This window comes from Macaca thibetana, chromosome X, assembly GCF_024542745.1.
Source record: "Macaca thibetana thibetana isolate TM-01 chromosome X, ASM2454274v1, whole genome shotgun sequence".
Classification (NCBI taxonomy): domain Eukaryota; kingdom Metazoa; phylum Chordata; class Mammalia; order Primates; family Cercopithecidae; genus Macaca; species Macaca thibetana.
This window is the reverse complement of record NC_065598.1, coordinates 20,132,281-20,150,031: the sequence shown is the minus strand read 5'-3', so window position 1 is coordinate 20,150,031 and position 17,751 is coordinate 20,132,281. Positions and strand designations below refer to the sequence as shown.

The 17,751-nt window shown below is 38.8% G+C and overlaps 1 protein-coding gene across 1 annotated transcript; it reads right to left on the bottom strand.

Annotated features, from left to right (window-relative positions):
• Nucleotides 1-350: 350 nt before the first annotated feature.
• Nucleotides 351-14,901, bottom strand: LOC126945719 (60S ribosomal protein L7a-like). The gene is made up of 2 exons (XM_050775848.1): nt 14,736-14,901; nt 351-1,201 (listed from the first exon to the last, which is right to left on the bottom strand). The coding sequence occupies exons 1-2, from the start codon at nt 14,899-14,901 to the stop codon at nt 366-368; spliced, it is 1,002 nt and encodes a 333-aa protein (XP_050631805.1). The 3' UTR covers nt 351-365.
• Nucleotides 14,902-17,751: the final 2,850 nt, after the last annotated feature.

Here is a 17,751-nt window from a genome sequence, read left to right as displayed (position 1 = left end):
TGTCTCCGTTGCTATATATCTCCTTTTTTAATGGATCACAATGTTTTAATTATTGCAGCTTTGTTAATAGGTTTTAATATCTGTCAAAGTAACAGTACCCTAATTCTTTTTTATCCCAATGTTTTCTTATCTATTTTCATCTATTTGCTATTCCGTAAGAACTTTAGAATCATTGTATCAAGTTGCAAAAAATAATTCCAATGTATACATTGTAATTACATAAAATTTAAATATTAATTAGGGAAGAATGAACATATAATGGTCTCTTGTTTTCCATCTCACACAGATCTTTGAACTTTTTTTTTTTTTTTGAAGGAAAATTTGTATTTTAATTATTTTTATGTACAGAAAACTCAACTGTACATTTAACCCAGCTTAGTGGCAAGTTCTTTAGCCTTTGCCTTTTCGAGCTTGGCGATACGAGCCACAGACTTGGGACCCAGGACATTGCCGCCCCAGTGACAGCGGATCTCATCGTATCTGTTGTTGTAATTGGTCCTGATAGCTTCCACCAGCTTAGCCAAAGCGCCTTTGTCTTCCGAGTTCACCTGTGTGAAGGCGACAGTGGTGCAGGTCTTCCTGTGGACTAGACGGCCCAGTCTGGCCTTCCCCTTGATAATGCAGTAAGGGACCCCCATTTTACGACACAGGGCAGGCAAGAAGACAACCAGCTCGATGGGATCCACGTCATGTGCAATCACCACCAGCTGAGCCTTCTTGTTCTCCACCAAGGTGGTGACGGTGTTAACTCCTGCTCGAAGGACAGGTGGTCTCTTAGTGGGGACATCCCCTTTGCCAGCAGCTTTCTTCTTTGCCAGCAGCTTTCTTCTCGGCCCGGGCCAACAGCCTCTGCTTCTCTCTTGCTTTGTCTCTGGTCTGTACTTGTGGGCCAGCTTAAGCAGCTGAGTAGCTGTTTGGTGGTCCAGGGCCTGGGTGAACTGGTTAATAGCAGGAGGCACTTTCAGCCGCTTATAGAGGATGGCTCTCTGCCGCTGCAACCTGATATAGCGAGGCCATTTCACAAAGCGGGTGAGGTCTCTTTTGGGCTGGATGTCCTGTCCAATGCCAAAATTCTTAGGTCTTTTCTCAAACAGGGGATTCACCACTTTCTTGGTCTCCTGCTTTTTCACGACAGCAGGGGCTGGAGCCACCTTCTTTCCCTTGGCCTTCTTTCCTTTCGGGCGGCGGGAGCTGAACTTTTCTTATTAAGATTATGTTAGTATTTATGTTCTTGTTCCTATTTCAAATTCGTTCTTTTGATCCATAATCTCTTCTGTCTGGTTATTTCTGTTATAGAGTAAATATACTTATTTTTGTACATTTTTTTACCCAGCCACTACTCTGAAATCTCATTAATTATAACAATTTTTGTTGATTCTTTTCTTCCTCTGTCTCATATCTGTTTATATTCCAGCCCTTCTGTTTTTGTTGTTTGGGGGTTTTGTTTGAGTTTTGGTTTTCCAGAACTTCTAAAACAATGTTAAATAATAAATCTTTTGGTGTATCACAATTAATTGCCTATTTGCTACCATTTTGAGATTAATACTGTTATTATTACTATGCCAGTTTTTCTTTCCTTTTATAAAACTACTTATAGTTTTATAAAGATGACTATTTATAGGTTTATAGAGATGGCTATTGAATTATCAACTTCCTTTCAGCATCTATTACAGTAATCATGTGATTTTTCTTATTTGTCATCCTGATATGATACATTATATTAATATATTTGCTAATATTATATTATTCTTATATCCCTGGGATGATGCCACTTGGCGAGTTATTCTTTTAATATTCTATTACATTTGATTTGATACTATATTATTTTATTGCATTATGTTCATACTGAGATTAGACCATAATTTTTGTTTTTGAGTTTTTTGTCAGGTTTTAGTACCACTTTAATGCTAACTTCATAAAAGAAGTTTGACAATAAAAGTGAATGGGAAGTTTTTGTCCTTTCATTCTCTTCTTGAACAGTTCATATGGCATAAAAATTATGTTTCTTAGTAGAAAGAAAGAACTCACCAGTAAAACTATATGGCATATATAAATTTTTGTTATAATTATGAATGTAGATAACATGAATTGACAGGCTGTTTAGGAAGAAATTATTAATATTAACAATTAATAGTATATTTTATTAGTGTTGTGCTATATTTATGAAGTACTCTTATATCTGTTATCTCCAGTCATTGAAAAACATTTATTAAAAATGCCTTCATGAGCCAGATACTATGGTTGATGTTACAGAAAAAAAAAGATGAATTAGATGTAGTCCTTGATTTTGAGGCATTCTTTAGCTAATTAAGATAGACATGTCAATCAATAAGCCTAGTGAAATGGGACAACTACTTTAATAGAGGTATGTTCACTCACATTATCCTCAGTCTACATATGCTGGTATCATTACACCCATTATACTGGTGAGGTAATGTTCCAGGTCAGTGGATCCATATTTGAACACCTCCAATAACCAAAAATTCAGTGTCTCCTGAGGAAAACATATTTATCTTTAGACCAGTCTAATAGTTGGAGTATTATCTCTTCTGTCTTCTGGTAGCTTCTCAAACCATGATTCTAGCACTCAGAGTCTACAATAAGTCTAATTTCTTTTATGTGGGATGGTTCTTCATATTTCTGAAGACAGCTATAACCATACCCTACCCACATCATAAGTTCTTTATACCAAAACAAATATCTTCAGTTCTTTCAACCTGTCTTCATACAACACAGTCCTGAATAACCACCATCTTGGCCTCTTTTATTTGTATGTACTTCAGTTTATGTTGTTTTAGAATTCCACTCAGTACTCCACATACACTTTAACGAAAACTGGGTAGAGACGAAATATTACTTTTTTCGTGTGTGTGTGTGTGTGTGTGTGTGTGTGTGTGTATAACATTTATTAATGCGGTCCCAAATAAGCATGGTTTCTTTGGTGGTATGACTGTCAACTAACATTGAAGCTATTATTCACTGAAAAATATCAAGTTATTTTACACATATGGTTCTAAGTCATATTTCCTTCATCCTGAAATTGGACAGTTGTTTCTTGGTACTTATACCCAATACTTCCCATTTATCCTTGTTAAATTTAATTTTGGTAGTTAAAAACATTGATCATTTTAACATTTTTCTGGATCCTGAATCTGCTAATGATTAGCTAACACTTCTAGCTTCACAGAATGTACAGATTTTATTATCTTGGTCCTACTGACATGATAAGCATATGAAATACAAGAATATTAAGAAGTCAAGTGAATTTCAACAAAGATGCCAAGAACACAAGATGGGGAAAGGACAGTCTTTTCGATAAATGGCTTTGGGAAAACTAGATATCCATATGCGGAAGAATAAAATTGGACCCTTGTCTCACCATATACAAAAATCAACTCAGAATAGATTAAAGTCTTAAATGTAAAACCTGAAACTATAAAACTATTAGAAGTTGAGGAAAAGCTCTATACTCATCTTGGCAATGATTTTTTGGATATGACCCCAAAAGTACAAACAACAAAAGTAAAAATAGACAAATGGGATTACATCAAATTAACAAGCTTCTCTATACAAAGGAAATGATCAACAGAACGAAGAAACAACCTACAGAATGGGAGAAAACATTTGCCAGCCATACATCTGATACGTGGTTAATTTCCAAGATATATAAGGAGCTCAAGCAACTCAATAGCAAGAAAACAAATAACACAATTTAAAAATGGGCAAAGGACCCAAACAGACATTTTTCAAAAGAAAACATACAAATAGCCAACAGTTATATAAAAAATGCTCAATGTCATTAATCATCAGAGAAATGCAAATTAAAACCACAGTGAGAGATATCACCTCACAACTGTTAGAATGGCTATTATCAGAAAGACAAAAGACCACAATGTTTCATGAGGATGTGGAGAAAAGGAAACCCTTGCACGCTATTGATGGGAATGTAAATTAGTACAATCATTATGGAAGACAGTATAGAGATTCCTCAAAAAATTAAAAATAGAACTACCATGAGATCCAGCAGTCCTACTTCAGGAATTGAAGGAAATGAATCCCAAGGGACTGAAATCAGTATTTCAAAAAATGCCTGCACTCCCATTTATTGCAGCACTATTCACAATAGCCAAGATACGGAATCAAAATAAGGATTCATCACCGGGCGCGGTGGCTCAAGCCTGTAATTCCAGCACTTTGGGAGGCCGAGACGGGTGGATCACGAGGTCAGGAGATCGAGACCATCCTGGCTAACACGGTGAAACCCCGTCTCTACTAAAAAAAAAAAAAATACAAAAAACTAGCCGGGCGAGGTGGCGGGCGCCTGTAGTCCCAGCTACTCTGGAGTCTGAGGCAGGAGAATGGCGTGAACCTGGGAGGCAGAGCTTGCAGTGAGCTGAGATCCGGCCACTGCAGTCCAGCCTGGGCTACAGAGCGAGACTCCGTCTCAAAAAAATAAATAAATAAATAAGGATTCATCAACGAATGAATGGATAAAGAAAATGTAGTGTATATATACAAAATGGAATACCATTCAGCCTTTTAAAAGAAGGAAATCCTGTCATTCTCAACAACATGGATGAATCTGGAGGACCCTGTGTTTAAATGAAATAAGCCAGGCGCAGAAAGACAAATACCACATAATCTCACTCATATGTGGAATCTAAAAAGTGAAACTCCTAGAAGCAGAAGTAGAGTAGTGGTTACCAGGGTCTGGGGAGGCGGTGGGGAAGTGGATTTGGGAGATGTTGGTCAACAATTACAAAATTTCAGTTAATGGAGATCATTATGTTAAGTGAAATAAGCCAGGCACAGAAAGACAAACATTGCGTGTTCTCACTTATTTGTGGGATCTAAAGATCAAATCAGTTTAACTCATGGACATAGAAAGTAGAAGGACAGTTACCAGAGGCTGGGAAGGGTATTGGGTGGGCTGAGGGGAGGTGGGGATGATTAATGGGTACAAAAAGTAGTAAGAATAAGATCTACTATTCGATAGCACAATGGGTGACTACAGTCAATAACTTAATTGTGCATTTTAAAATAATTTAAGGAGTGTAATTGAATTGTTTGTAACTCAAAGCATAAATGCTTGAGGGAATGGATACCCCATTCTCCATGATGTTATTATTACACATTGCATGTCTGTATAAAAACATTTCATGTACCCAGTAAATACATACACCTACTATGTACCCACAAAAATTAAAAATTAAAAAATTTTTTTAAAAGTCCTGAATAAAACCTTCCTCACTGTTTTAAAAAATTTCAGTTAAATAGGAAGAATAAGTTCATGAGATGTATCATACATCATGATGACTATAGTTAATAACAGTGTATTGTATTGAAGAATGCTGAGAGTAGATTTTAAGTGTTCTCACCACAAAAATGACAACTATGTGAGGTGATGTACATGTTAATTAGCTGGATTTAGCCATTCCACAATGTGCATATGTTTTAAAACATCCTCTTGTACCCAAGAAATTTATACAATCTTATCTGTCAATTTTTTTAAAATTTAAATTAAAAAGAATACTGAGGACAGAGGCTGTAACATATCACCAGAAACTTCTTGTCATGTTGGCATTGATCCATTAATTAGCAGCCTCTGAGTACAGCCACAAAGTTACTTTATTATGATATTTTTTATATATATATAGAAAGAGTATGCATTATTACATATCATATATAATTTATATATATAATTCTTGCACTTGGTTCACATATTTCTATCTTGTTTACAGTTGCATATGAGACCCTGCTAAATGCCTTTGGCATTCAGATCATTGCCAACTAAGAAATTAAAACATACCTCTACACAGAATTTATACATGAATGTTCACAACAGCTTTTTTCATAGTACCTCCAAAATGAAAAACAACCTCCAGTGTCCATCAACAGGTGAATATATAAACAAAATATGTAGCCACCCAGTGAAATTTGACTCACAATAAAAGTAACACCCAACAGCATCGATGAATTTCAAAAACAATACGGTGAGTGATCGAAGCCAGATACAAAAATTTACATACTGTACCATCTTGTTTATATGAAATTCTAGAAAACTGAAACTAATCTGGAGTGACAGAAAGCAGATTACTCCTTGCCTAGGCCAGGAATGGGAGGAGGGTTGACTATAAAGGGGCACAAGGGAACATTCAGGGCTGATGGAAATGTTCTGTCTTGATCATGGTGATGGTTCATGGGTGTACACATTTGTCAAAATTCATCAGACTGTACATTTAAAATAGGTGCAGTTTATTTTATGTAAACTACACTTCCATAAAGTCGACTTAAAAAGATAATACTGCTTATTGCATTCCCTGGTTTATCATAATAATGCAATAACCTGATTAAATAAATAAATTAGTCTTACTCGACTTGTTCTTCATGAATTCCTGCAGGTCCTAGGGACTCTCACATTGTTTTCTAAGTATTCATAAATTATTCTTTTAATGTGTTATAGAATGTTTCTGGAAATCAATATTAAACTTATTCAGCCACACTATGTGAAAGCTATCTTCTCTCACCCTTCAAAAATGAAAATTCTACTTTGCTGTCTCAGTTTTTTGTGACTTTATATAGTGTCAATTCCCCCCAAGAAATCTCATTTGCATGCTCTCTTAGTTCCCTGGGATGTAATTCACCCAAATCAGAAGGCTAAAAACTGGCTTGGAGATAGTTAGTGCTCTTTCATCTTGGACTTTCTTTGCCAAGGGCCTTCTGAGTTGGGGATACTGTGGGAGAATTTAGGCTGCAATTTAAGGAGCCGTTCACCACTTATGAGCCATTATATTAGCCTCTGTCAGGATGTCTGGCTCCGAGTCTGGTGCAGGCAATGTCTGAGTAGCTTTCTGTGTGAGAGCACCACAATTTCCTGCTTAAGAGTTGAGTATTGATCTGGCTCAAACCACTAAAGGATTTTTACTCTCCACTTCTTTGGTGGCGGGAGACAAGGTTACTTATGCCTTTTACATTGTAGTGATTTCATATGCTCACATCCAATAAATGCATGTATAATACATGTCATGTTTGGCATTCTATGTTAATGTTACTGAGAATATGTATCCTCTTTGTTTCAGCAAAAACATTTTGAGCCTAGAAGAGAAGGGAGAGTGAGGTGACAGTCTGGGTTCTGAGCTGACAGCCTCTAGTCTCTGTTTCATCCAGTCCTTCTTGGCCCGTTGTAGGTCAAGTTATAGATCAGAAGGGAATGCCATACATCTGTAGCAGGGAGCTATGAGCCAAGGGATAAGATTTGAAGCCCTGGTAGTTGAGGTGCCCCCTGCCCTTCTCCTTCAGAGCATAGGGTAGCAAGCAGAAAAGTGGGCATGGAAAAGGGAACCGTGGATGGAAAAAATCCTCTGTTCTTTAAACATACTTTTCAAACTGTGACCTTGACATCCATAGATCACATGGTAAAGAGGAGTGTTTACCAAAAAGTGATCAAAACAGCAGCCCTTCTTAAAGGGCTCTGGGTACTTCTGTAGAAAACTTACTTATACCACTAGAATACACAAAGTCTTAACAGTAATCTTTCTAACCTCCTCAAAGCCTAAAGTGTACTAAAAACAAAGGAAGATTTGTATGGCTCCCATCTCAGGTTTCAGGATGTTTTCTTTCTGAATTTCTGAGTGCTGTGGCTGTTAGAATCAACTCAGGGTTGGAAGAGATGTTTAGATTTATCTCATCTATCCTCCCACTTAATGCAATATCCCTGACAGCTGATCACCACATCTGAGAATGGATATTTAATGCACAGGAAACTAATTCTTATGAGGCTGCTCATTTCCTTGTTGGAACAGTTTTTTTCTTACCATGAACTGAATGCCCTGCTTGGGTAACTGTATTCATCAACCTTACTTCTGACCTTTGAGACAATATAGAATAAAACCATATCCTTCCAAGTCTGATAGTTGTTTAAATATTTGAAGATCATGATATTTCTCATTAGTTTCTGCTTCCCTAGATTAAATATCTCTAGTTTCTTCAATCATTGCTCCTTGACATAGCTTTCAGATCCGGCCTGGATGCATTCAAATCGACCAAAAAAACTCAAAGTTTGATCCAACCCTTAAACACAGTGTTACTTATTGGTGTGACAAATACACAGAAAACACACTATCCAACACCTCCATTAGAGCAGCTTAACAGTGTTTAGCTTATGGGTGACCACAAATAGCTGCTCTGACATAACTGTTCATTGCTGTGGATTATGGAGTTCATGACCCAGAGAGGCAATTCTTTAGTCATGGGAAACCTTGTCAAGACTATTCCAAATGATAAATCAATTTCAATCATTTAACAAAAATACCATCAAAGAATGTTTGTTTCTTAAAACGCAGAGGCAAACCATCTCTTGAACTGTGATGTAGAATAAGATTAATAGAAATGTAAAAATATAAGGAACTCAGAAGTTGTAGGATTATATGTAATGAAGCAGTCTACGGTTTTATGTGTATTTGAACACATAACGTGTTACTGAGGAACAAAGATGTTGAGGGCATTTCAAGAATTCATGTCAGTTTTTTGGTTTTCCTAGTAAGTGTTCCTCTATCAGCTCATTCAATGTCATTCTCAAAAAGTGCATGGAAGTTGATGAGGAATGTTTGTTCCCTCAAGCTGGGCACTATATTATGTCATAATATTTGTTAGAAAAAGTTTTGTTAGAAATCATCCTCAGCTAAACATTTTCTGCACAGCATCAAAACACACAGAGACTAGACTTTGTGAGATAGATGCTGTTGTCATTTCACAATGTCTCATTACTTGACTTCACACTACATGACAATGTAACCTAAGGGCTAAATTACTTTATCTAACTCTCCTCTTGTTTATGGTCTGCTGATAATTTTGTTCTCCTCTTTGAAGTCAATGAGTGGGCCTGCTGGGGTCTGTGTGCTGGACATTGTAATGTAGGGGAATAGCAGGAAGGACATCATGAAAATGTTATTTCATTTTATCCTTAAATAGCCCTGTGATGTGGGCATAAGAAATGTGCTTGTGAGAAAATAAAGTGATCTATTCAAGGTCACAGTTGATAACAGCTAGGATTCAAAAATACCTGTTCTGGAGTCTAAAGTCTTAGTTACAGACACTACGCATTTTACTGCTCCCCATATCTCCCAGAAGGTGTAGTGAATCAGTGCAAGGTCTCTATTTGACTCTACAAATTTATAGATATAAGGACAGATATTTATGTTAACTGTTTCACTGAATACTGATGGTTACCTCTGCATTCCCCCTCCTTTTCTACTGACAAGAGCCTGTCATTGTTCAGGGCTGCAATGTGTCCCATTAAAAATACCTCCCCAAAGTTCCTCAAAAAAGCTAAAAATAGAGCTACTATATGATCTGGCAATCCCACAACTAGGTATATACCCAAAGGAAATGAAATCTGTATATCAAAGAGATATCTGTACTCCCGTGTTCATTGCAGCACTATTCACAATAGCCAAGATATTGAATCAACCTAAGTGTTCATCAGTAGATGAATGGATAAAGAAAATGTGGTATATATACACAATGGAATACTATTCAGCCTTTAAAAAGAAGAAAATTCTGTCATTCTCGATGATATGGATGAACCTGGAGGATGTTATGCTAAGTGAAATAAGCCAGGTACAGAAAGACAAATACTACATGATCTCGCTGATATATACAATCTAAAAAAGTTGAACTCCTGGCAGCAGAGAGTAGAATGGTAATTACCAGTGGCTGGTAGGGGGAAAGGTTGGGGAGATGTTGGTCAAAGGATACAAAATTCCAGTTAGGAATAAGTTCAAGAGATCTATTGTATAACATGGTGCCTGTATAGTAACAATGTGTTGTATTCTTGGAAATCTCTAAAATAATAGATTTTCAGCGTTCTCACCACACAAAAGAGTATGTACAGTAATGCATATGTTAATTATCTCAATTTAGCCACTCTACTATATATATACACACATATATATACATACACACACATCCTGTTATATATTACGTATATATAATTTTTATTTGTCAATTAAAAATGAATTTTAAAAAGAAAAAAAATACCTCCCAGACTTCCTTATAGCTAGTGTCCATGTGACCCAATTTTGTCCAATGAAATGTAAACAGATATCTACTGGTTAAAGCTTCCCAATAGCTATTGCTCTCCTGACAGAAGGAAGCAAACCAGCTTCACCTTCCCCTTTACCCTTTACCTTCTTCTTCCCTGGAATGTGGATATGAGGCCTAGAGGTGAAGCAGCCATCTTGCAACCTTCAAGATGAAAGCCATAGCCCAAGGGTGGCAGAATGGAAAGGTTAAATAAATCTGATCTGTGTCCCTAGCAGTACCTCTACCTCTAGACTTCTTATTTTTCTCACATTATAAGAAGTTACCATTACATGCAGGTCAATGTAATCCTAACTGATACAATTGTTTTTCCCTTGTTTCCCTTCAATCTGTCTATAAAATCCGTGGTTAAGAAGAGTGGATTTGAAGCTTTCATTTGGGAATTCACATCAGAGTTATTCATGGCAGCGGTCCCCAACCTTTTTGGCAACAGGGACCAGTTACATGGAAGACCATTTTTCCATAGACGGTAAGAGGGTAGGTGGTTTTGGGATGCAACTGTTTCACCTCAAATCATCAGGCATTTGTTTTTTAAGGATTTTCATAAGGAGCTTGCAACCTAGATATCTCGCATGTGCAGTTCACAATAGGGTTCATGCTCCTATGAGAATCTAATGCTTCCACTGATCTGACAGAAAGCGGAGCTCAGACAGTAATGCTCGCTTACCCCACCGCTTACCTCCTGCTTTGTACCCCAGTTCCTAACAGGCCACAGACCAGTACCAGTCCAAGGCCCAGGGGTTGGGAACCCCTAATTCATGGTATACTATAAATTAAGGTGCTTGCCCTGGGTCTTGTGTTTCTCCTTTACCCTTCACCTCTAAATCCAAGCTTGCCTCCCACCACCCCAGTGCTATGGGTGACCACATGACTGAGCTAAGGAAAAGCGAAATGAGATGAGGGGTGAAGAGAGGGAAGTGGGTTCTTTTACTCATAATTATTGAGCAGAGGGTGGTGTTTCCAGAGCCTGGGGTGGAATGATCTGGATGTCATCTAGATTTCATCTGTATTGAATTTTGGAAGAAATAAAAGGTATATACTATCATTTGCTTCAAAATCTTGTTCCTATACAACTATCCCTGGATATCTCGGTGCATTTTTTTCAGGTAGAACTATTTAAGTCAAATTTATTTTAGTGTCCTTCAATTCTAGGAAGAATAAGCATGTCCTATTTTAAACCACAGGGGAATTGTCACATTAAAATGAGTGTAGAATATGTAGAAGAAATCCACAAAAATAGTTCGGAATAAAGCTTCCTGAGTGACTGTTATCCAGTGTGACCCTCCTGTGAGAGGGAGTATTTATTCAGAATATTTATATACCCAGAGGGGATATTTACATGCCCTATAAACAAGAAAATGCTATAAGAAATGAGTAATCATTAAAGTAGCCTCTGAAAGTAAAAAGTTGTTCATTATGGTCTCTCTTGCTTTAAGACTAAAGATGAAGAAATGAAACACATAATCAAGTCTCCCCTGAAAATTGGTGTAGTCCCCTTGTTTGTTCTTATATCTCAAGAATAAAAGAGTTAATGAAATATTTTGTGTGAAGGTGAAGGAGAAAAGAAAATTTCAGAAAGTGGGCCCGTTCTTTTATTTTTTTAATTGAGATATAATTTAGAAAACAACTAGGAGTGGTTAGCAACTCAGTGGCATAAAGTTGGTCCACCATATGTCACCTACTTGGGCATGATGTGGCTGAATAAACTCATCTATGAGCTGAAATGTCAAGGGATGAGGACAGAAAAGAGAGATGTGGACAGTAGCACACTGGAAGTGGAATCCCATCCATGTTTCTTTCCAATGGGGAATTTCTCTACAGACTTCCTAATCAGGAAGTCTCTCTTTTCCCAAAAAGGAATGAAATAAAATACCCTGCTCTTCTTTGTAATTTGAGCAGAGCATGTACAGAATATACACGGTGGCAGAAAAGTGTCTGACCAGAGCCCAGCAAGCTGGCCTAGGGGACTCAGTTGCCTCTCTCACCTCTCTTTACTCCCTGTCATCATTTACATTTGCTCAACTATCTCTCACATTTAAATTAATCAACAGATCCATTGCCCTGACTGTGTATTCACCTCCAGCTGCCTCCTTATTTATTTCCTCCCCTTAGCAATGCAACAATTTTTCATTTAATATGAAAGTAAATACAGTTGAACTCTACTTTTGCAGGATGGTACCATCAGGGAAAACTAGGTAAAGGGCACAAGGGAGCTCTTTATTATTTCTTACAACTGTATGTAAGTGAGTCTACAATTATCTCAAAATAAAAGTTTAATTAAAAAAAGAAGGAACACATGCTCAATTGGAAAAAAAAATTTAAACAGTACCTGATTTTAGAGTATGTATAATCCTGGTGCCCCTGACATGGTTTAGCTATGTTGAAGAATAACTCAGAGATATTTAATAATTTTTAGGCAAATTGTTTCCTTGCATGTGATGGAATCAGTTGATAGACTGAGTCAAAGCCAAAACAGAATTTATAAGAGACTGGGGACAGGGGGAGGGAAAACCTGCAGGTAGCGTAGGAATAGGGATTCTCGTTGCACATTTGTGAGGTTAAACTAGTTGGCCAGCAATGAACAGAGTGGTCACTCTGGACATCTGGCCTTGCTAAGGACTTCAAAAACTTTTCAGTTGTTTATGGAATTCTTTGTAACACTTTGAGGGCTTAGCTGAGGAGCATCCAGGCCAGGCTTTCCAGGCAAGCCTGTGTCATTTCACCAGCACTTGCACCTAAGTTAGACCCCACCTTCACTGTTGGCCTCAACAAAATCTCTCAGCTGGCATGAAAGAGAAAACAAGGCACTGGCTTTGGAATCAGATTTAAGACTTGGATGGCAGCCTGACTCCCTCATTCATTCATTGAGAGACTTGGCAAAATCAACCTCACCAAGGCTCTGTTTCCTACCTCTAAAAGAAGTAAGCACGGTGTTATTGTGAGAATCAAATGATAACATAATAAAGGGTAAAGCACAGGTGCAATGCGCTGCTTCTGTTGTAGCATGTGCATTTGGTTTGAGAAACATAAAAACACACATGGTCAATCTCTGCTTGTTCTTCCTACAAGGAAGTTGTAAAGTTAACATAGCTCCTACCTCTTTAATGTAGGGCCCATAATGAGATCTATATTATTGATTACAAAGAGCTTTCAGTGGCTGTTTTAAACCCCAGCTGAAGAGGATATTACCTTTACAATTTTTTTTTGCTGAAACACCATGCATCGTTTTTTTAAAGGGAAGCAAAAAAGCCTGCTTCTCCACTGCCTCAAGACCTTTGACTGCTGCGAGAGCTAGGATCAGAGACACCAGCTGGGTCTCTGGGTTCTGTTGGCAAAGCTGACAAAACGTCAGTGCCCATCATTTCTTTGGGGAGCCCTTGAGAACTAACTGAGCTGATAGCTCAGTCTTTTCCAGAAATGACTCTCCCCTACTGCTTTATTGATCCCTGCCAGGTACCTCATTTTTGATCCTTTAGCTTGATGTGGCCAATTCTCTGTTGAGTTGCAGTGGAGATCTGTCATGTTGAATTGTCCAACTGGAAACACTCCCAGCCCTACTTCCAGCCCCTCCCCATTTTGCTTTGAGCTGGCTCTGAAACAGATCTCAAAGATAAAGAATTCTCTGTGTCACATAGATAACACTTCTTTAATTCCTGGTGTCCCAAAATGAAATTAGCTATTTTGATGGCCTCGTGTTCTGAGAACACTGTGTTTTTTGAAAACCAACCTTTTAGCATGCTGGGAGCCATTTGAAAGCTTTGAGTGAATCTCTGCCAGGCCTAAGTATTGATCTCTGTGGCAAGGGAAGGAGATGGAGAAAGAAATGTAGCAGGCAGGGCAAACAAATAGGAATCAAGAAGTTAGAGGACACTCCTGGGTTTCTCTATGCAAGGAGAATGCTGTTGTGAGGTGCAAAATGGATCAGGGTAGGGATAACAGAACATCCTAGACTTCGATGATTTTCTCAAGAGCAGCCCTAATGATTCTCAGTGACCGCCATGGAAGGAACCTTGTAAACATCAGAGAAAAATTTCCCCTTGCCAACTTTGGTTAAGAGTAATCCACACTCTGATCAGCCTGGGCAACATGTCAAAACCCTGTCTCTACCAAAAATTTAAAAAAAAAAAAAAAAAGCCAGGCATGGTGGCACCTACCTGTAGTCCCAGCTACTGGAGAGGCTGAGGTGGGAGGATCACTTGAGCTCAGGAGGCGAAGGTTGCAGTGAACCGATCGCACCACTACACTCCAGCCTGGGCGACAGAACAAGACCCCATCTAAAAAACCTCTGAACAAAGCTTTTTGTCTCCAAAAGTTGATTTCATTTTGAATAAACAGCTCACTTGCTACTTTGGTCACTGCTGTCACAATCTGCATTGGATCACTAGGACATCTTAATAATGATCCCCTTAGTAACAGTTCATGATGATGTTAGTCTAGAACAAGGGTCAGCAAACAATGGCCCACCACTTGTCTTTGTACAGTCTCATGAGCTAAGAATGGCTGTACATTTTCAATTGGGTGGATTAAAAAAATCAAAAGACATTTGGTGACATATCAAAATTATATGAATTAAAATTTCAGTGTCCATATAGTTTCACTGGGACATAGCCATACTCATTCATTTACCTACCTACCATCTATGGCTACTTTCACACTATAACAGCAGAGTTGAGTCATTGCAATAGAGATCATATGGCCCACAAAGCCTAAAATATTTACTATCTGGCCGTTTGTTGAAGAAATTTTCCTCCCCTTCTTCCAGTGCTGTCCAATAGAAATTCTTTCTGCAATGATGCACATGTTCCATATTCTGTATTGTTCAATACAGTAGCCACTAGCCACACATGGCTATTTAAAATTGAACCAATTAAAATTAAATAAAATTAAAAATGTATTTCCTCAGGTGGTTCTAGCCACATTTGAAGTGCTCAATGGCCACATGTGGCTAGTGGCTACCATACTGGACAGCACAAATCTAGACTAACAAATAGTTCCTATCAAGGGGCTCCATTTTTTGTTCTGTGGAATATTTAGAACTCTGCTGTTGCTTCCTCCTTCTTTTGCTAACTTTTTAGGGGTCGTTTCTCTGCTTCATTGTACAATCAGAAGAGAATAGATTTCTTTATTTTTTTTTTTTTTGAGATGGAGTCTTGCTCTGTTGCCCAGGCTGGAGTGCAGTGGCGATCTCAGCTCACTGCAAGCTCTGCCTCTGGGTTCACGCCATTCTCCCGCCTCAGCCTCCTGAGTAGCTGGGACTACAGGCTCCCGCCACCTCGCCCGGCTAATTTTTTGTATTTTTAGTAGAGATGGGGTTTCACCGTGTTAGCCAGGATGGTCTCGATCTCCTGACCTCGTGATCCCCTGCCTCAGCCTCCCAAAGTGCTGGGATTACAGGCGTGAGCCACCACGCCCAGCGAGAATAGGTTTCTTAGTTTGAGTACCTCTGTAAGCAAAGCCTGAGACAAAGATTTGGATGCAAGTGGTTTATTTGGAAGATGATCCCAAGAAGCATCAGTAGGGCAGTTGGGGAACTGAGATAGAGAAGGAAAGAAAGCCAATTAACAGCATGTTAGCTGGCATCTCATTGTGGTTTTGATTTGCATTTCTCTGATGGCCAGTGATGATGAGCTTTGTTTCGTGTGTCTGTTGGCTGCACGAATGTCTTCTTTTGAGAAGTGTCTGTTCATATCATTCGCCCACTTTTTGACGGGGTTGTTTAATTTTTTTCTTGTAAATTTGTTTGAGTTCTTTGTAGATTCTGGATATTAGCCCTTTGTCAGATGGGTAGATTGCAAAAATTGTCTCCCATTCTGTAGGTTGCCTGTTCACTTTGATGGTAGTTTCTTTTGCTCTGCAGAAGCTCTTTAGTTTAATTAGATCCCATTTGTCAATTTTGGCTTTTGTTGCCATTGCTTTTGGTGTTTCAGTCATGAAGTCCTTGCCCATGCCTATGTCCTGAATGGTATTGCCTAAGTTTTCTTCTAGAGTTTTTATGGTTTTAGGTCTAGGGACATGGATGAAGCTGGAAACCATCATTCTGAGCAAACTATCGCAAGGACAGAAAACCAAACACCACGTGTTCTCACTCATAGGTGGGAATTTAACAATGAGAACACTTGGACACAGGATGGGGAACATCACACACTGGGGCCTGTCATGGTGTGGGGAGAGAGGGGAGGGATAGCATTAGAATATACACCTAATGTAAATGACGAGTTAATGGGTGCAGCACACCAACATGGCACATGTATACATATGTAACAAACCTGCACATTGTGCACATGTGCCCTAGAACTTAAAGTATATACATATATACACATATACATACATATATAGACATATATATGTACATATATACACATATATACACACACAGCATGTTAACAAGGTAATTCCCACTATGGGCAACTGGAGCTCAACTCTACTGGGGAACTCTAGGAAACTGTGTAGACTTACCTCCAAGTTATTCCACCTGAGGGTTGAGGAAGCTAGGGTACTTATGCACCAACTTCCCATTGGTTCTTAGCTAAGGGCTACTTCTGGAGGCATTTGCTCTTCAGTGCTTCAGACTGAGGTTTCTTTGCAACCATGAAAAACATCCTCAGGCAGAGAATCACGTGTGTTCACAGTAAATAGCAGTAATGCCAAGGAGATATGGGAAGGGTACTGATAGCATCTGTTATAGTGAGGGCTGAAAGGTATAACACCAGAAACTAAAGTAGTAGCTCTACTCCCCTGTAATAGCATTGCCAAAAGGCTGGTGATAGCTGTTGGATAAGGTTAATGGCCAGAATTGAGGCTTGGGCATCTCTGTAAATGACTAGTGCTCTTTACACTGAGATATGCCTGGAGTATCACAACCTGACTGTGGTCTTTGAGCTCATTTTAACCAGAACTGCTACCACATGTCCTGCTATGACCACATGGAAATATTGCCACTGGCCCACCCCATGTTCTGGCTTTGACAATTGGACATTGGTTGACAATTCAACTTTGTTTTAGGCTCACGCCAGAGGCCAAGCAAGTACACTGTTAGATGACTGACCCAAGAAAGCTAGGCAGAAAGAAGAATTGAGAAACTAAATTAAAAAGTGACCAAGAAACCAGAAAAAGTGATGTGAATGGATAGACATTCTAGGTGACCTGAAGAAGTCCCAAACAGGCTGCCTCGGGTAGCTTCTGAGGTAGTTCTTATGGTCTGGCTTTGATATGCAGACATCTTGAAGCAAGATAGACAAATGAGTATGATTTTGACGATTTGGATCAGCAGAGCCCAGCTTCTAATTGACGGTATGAAAGAGAAACATGGCTGGGCACGGTGGCTCACACCTGTAATCCGAGCACTTTGGGAGGCTGAGGCAGGTGGATCATGAGGTCAGGAGTTCAAGACCAGCCTGGCCAAGATGGTGAAACCTAGTCTCTACTAAAAATACATTAGCCGGGCATGGTGGTGGACACCTGTAATCCCAGCTACTCAGAAGGCTGAGGCAGAAGAATCACTTGAACCCAGGAGGCGGAGGTTGCAGTAAGCAGAGATCGCACCGCTGCACTCCAACCTGGGTGACAGAGTGAGACTCTGTCTCAAAAAAAAAAAAAAAAAAAAAATCAATAGAGAGAGAAACATACTGTATACCCACAAGTCTCTGGGAA

Bases quoted from the DNA above. Each gene is read 5' to 3' on its own strand.
- LOC126945719 (XM_050775848.1), bottom strand. From the start codon at position 14,901: ATGTGCATCATTGCAGAAAGAATTTCTATTGGACAGCACTGGAAGAAG. The intron at 1,202-14,735 runs GTAGGTAGGTAA...AATCTTAATAAG, and splicing joins TGTGAAAGTAGCCATAGATG to AAAAGTTCAGCTCCCGCCGC.